The sequence below is a fragment of the Terrapene carolina genome, unplaced genomic scaffold (genome assembly GCF_002925995.2).
Source record: "Terrapene carolina triunguis isolate 2854851 unplaced genomic scaffold, T_m_triunguis-2.0 Scaffold45423, whole genome shotgun sequence".
Taxonomy (NCBI): domain Eukaryota; kingdom Metazoa; phylum Chordata; order Testudines; family Emydidae; genus Terrapene; species Terrapene triunguis.
In genome coordinates, this window is record NW_020709774.1 from 1 (window position 1) to 3,087 (window position 3,087).

The 3,087-nt window shown below is 67.2% G+C and overlaps 1 protein-coding gene across 1 annotated transcript; it reads left to right on the forward strand.

Moving 5' to 3' along the window:
- Window positions 1-207: 207 nt before the first annotated feature.
- Window positions 208-3,032, forward strand: LOC112124761 (solute carrier family 12 member 9-like; the record flags this gene model as incomplete). Its single annotated transcript, XM_026646830.1, has 6 exons — window positions 208-358; window positions 637-927; window positions 1,611-1,718; window positions 1,914-2,025; window positions 2,678-2,835; window positions 2,950-3,032. Coding segments are annotated over exons 1-6 (882 nt in total), but the record flags the coding sequence as incomplete, so codon positions are not given.
- Window positions 3,033-3,087: the final 55 nt, after the last annotated feature.

The window sequence follows — 3,087 nt, forward strand, 5'->3', positions numbered from 1 at the left end:
GCTGTCTCTGGGGGCAGGGGCTGTGAGGAGCAGTGGGTGAGGGGAGATCTGTTTATGGAGGGGGTCTTTGGGGGAGACTCTGGGGAAGGGGATATAGGGGTGCATGGGGGGCAGTGTAGGAGTTGTCTCAGTGGAGTGTGGCGGGGGAATAGGCTCTGTGGGGGGGGTGGCGTCTTCCCCCCCCAGGATACCATGGCGTTTCCTTAACGACCCCCCCGCCCCCCAGTCATGATCTCGCGGACGCTGGGCCCTGAGTTTGGGGGCAGCATCGGGCTTATGTTCTACCTGGCCAACGTCTGCGCCTGCGGGGTCTACATCCTGGGGCTGGTGGAGGCCGTGCTGGACGTCTTCGGGGCAGGTGGGCCCGGACGCCTGGGTTCTCTCCTCCGCTCTGGGAGGGGAGTGGGGGCTGGTGGGTTAGAGCAGGGGGGGCTGGGAGCCCGGACGCCTGGGTTCTCTCCCCGGCTCTGGGAGGGGAGGGGGGGGGCTGGTGGGTTAGAGGGGGGGGGCTGGGAGCCCGGACGCCTGGGTTCTCTCACCGGCTCTGAGCGGGGAGTAGGGCCTCTGGGGGGGGTTGGAGCCCGGATGCCTGGGTTCGCCGCAGTCCTGATAGTGCCCCCCCGCCCCCCCCCGCAGACGGAACAGACCCCCCCGGTGTCCGCGCCCTGCCCCAGGGTTATTTCTACAGCTTCCTCTACGGGTCGGTGGTGCTGCTGGTCTGCCTGGTGGTCTGCCTGGTGGGGGCCCGGATCTATGCCCGGGCCGCCTTCCTCATCTTCCTGGTGGTCAACCTGGTGCTGGTGGCCATTTTCGTCAGCTTCGTGGCCGTGGGGCCCCGCCAGGTGGCCGTCGCCCGGGACGCCAACCACACCTTCAACGCCAGCTTCACCGGCTTCCGCCTGGCCACCCTGCGGGCCAACCTGCCCGGTCAGTGGGCGTAGGGGCTGGGGGGGGCAGAGGGAGAAAGGGAGGGGTGGGGGGGCAAAGCAGGGGATGGGGGCTGTGTCGAGGACGGAGGGGACATTAGGGGTGGGGGGGGTCCTGAGGGGTGGAGGGGGCTAAAGATGTGGTGGGGGACTGGAGATGGGGGGCAGAGGGAGAAAGGGAGGGGTGGGGGGCAAAGCAGGGGATGGGGGGTGTTGAGCGGGGAGGGGGCGTTAGGGGCAGGGGGGTCGTGGATGTGGGTGGGGCCCAGAGGGAGAAAGGAAGGGTTGGGGGGCGTTGAGCAGGGAGGGGGCGTTAGGTGCAGGGGGGTCATGAGGGGTGGCAGGGGGGTCGGGGATGTGGAGGCGGCAGAGGTGGAGGGTGGGGGGACTGGAGATGGGGGGCAGAGGGAGAAAGGGGGGCAGTGGGGGTGTTGGGGGGGCACCGGCTGGGGTGATTGGAGGCACACTGGGGGGCACATGGTCAGCAGAGGGTGGGGGAGCAAACCCTGGGGGATGGAGGGGGTTGTGGGGAGATGACGGGATCTGAGGGGGGGCGCCACGGCCCAGGGGTGGGGAGCCGAGGCCCAGGAGGGGGGCGGGGCGGGGGGGGGAGCAGACAAGGGGGAGGAGTTCGTGGGGAAGGGGGAATGACCCCCCATTTACTTGTCGTGTCTCCCCCCCCAGCCATGTACTCCCGCGATTACACCACCAACAACGTCATGACGTTCGCCACCGTCTTCGCCGTCATGTTCAACGGCTGCACCGGGATCATGGCGGGGTCCAACATGTCGGGTGAGCCCGGACGCCTGGGTCCTGTCCCCGGTTAAGGGAGGGGAGTGGGGGCTGGTGGGTGAGAGCGGGGGGGGGGGGGGGGGGAGCCAGGACGCCGGGGTTCTCTCCCCGGCTCTGGGGGGGGAGTTAGAGCAGGGAGGGGGGCTGGGAGCCAGGACTCCTGGGTTCCATCCCGGTGCTGGGCTGCCGTTGCAGGGGAGCTGAGGAACGCCAGCAGCTCCATTCCCAAGGGCACCATCATCGCTGTGGTTTACACTTTCATCATCTACTTCCTCCTCTTCCTCATGACCAGCTTCACCTGTGAGAGGTGAGGGGGGGCAGGGATGGATGGGGGGGAGTTGAACACACTGCTGTTGAACACACTGCTGTTGGCACCAAAGGGAGGGGCTAAAAGAATAGAGGTGGGGCTTAAGGAGGAGCTGGCGAATGGGGTGGAGCTAAGGGATCAGGGGGCGGGGCTAGGAGAGCAGCGGGTGGGCTGAGGGGTGGGGTTGGGCGGAGCTTCGGGGCACAGGGATGCGGTGAGGGCAGGGGTGGGAGGGAAGGCGGAGGTGGGGCTATCGGGGGTGGGGCAGAGGGGGGGAATGGCCAGGGGGCGTAGCTAATGAAATGGGGTCGGGCTAAGAGTTGGGGTAGGGGGCAGGGCTTAGGGTGGAGTTCGTGTGCAGAAGATGGGTGGGGGCGGGGCTATGGATGGGTGGGGCTAGGGGGTTGAGTGGGGTTCAGGCACAGAGCTAGTAAAAGGGGCGTGGCTTTCAGGGAGGGGCGTGGCTTTCAGGGCCAGAGTAAGAGGTGGGGTTAAGCCACAGAGCTAGTTGAAATGGGCGTGGTTTTCAGGGATGGGGAGTGGCTTGCAGGGTCAGACTAAAAGGTGGGAAATGGAGCAGGGACAAGGCGTGCCTAGGGGAGCTGGGGTGTGGTGGGTGGGGCTCAAGGCCTGGCTCCGCCCCCCTTTCCAGGACACTGCTGAAGGAAGACTACGGCTTCTTCCGTTCCATCAACCTGTGGCCGCCCCTGGTCCTGGTCGGGGTTTACGCCGCGTCCCTCTCAGCCTCCATGAGCTCCCTCATCGGGGCCTCCCGCATCCTGCACGCGCTGGCCAAGGACGACCTGTTCGGTGAGTGTCCCCCCCCCTCCCCCGGCCTGGGTCTCCCCGGCCTGTCCCATGGGCCCCCGCCGCCTCCCGACCCGGGTCGCTTCCTCGCTCTGACGCGCTTTTCTCCCCGCACAGGCATCGTCCTGGCTCCAGCCAAAATTGTCTCCAAGGGGGGGAACCCCTGGGTGGCTGTTCTGTACACCTGGGCCCTGGTGCAGGTAAGCGTCCCCCCCACCACCACCACCTGATCCCCCTCCCAGAGCCGGGGAGAAC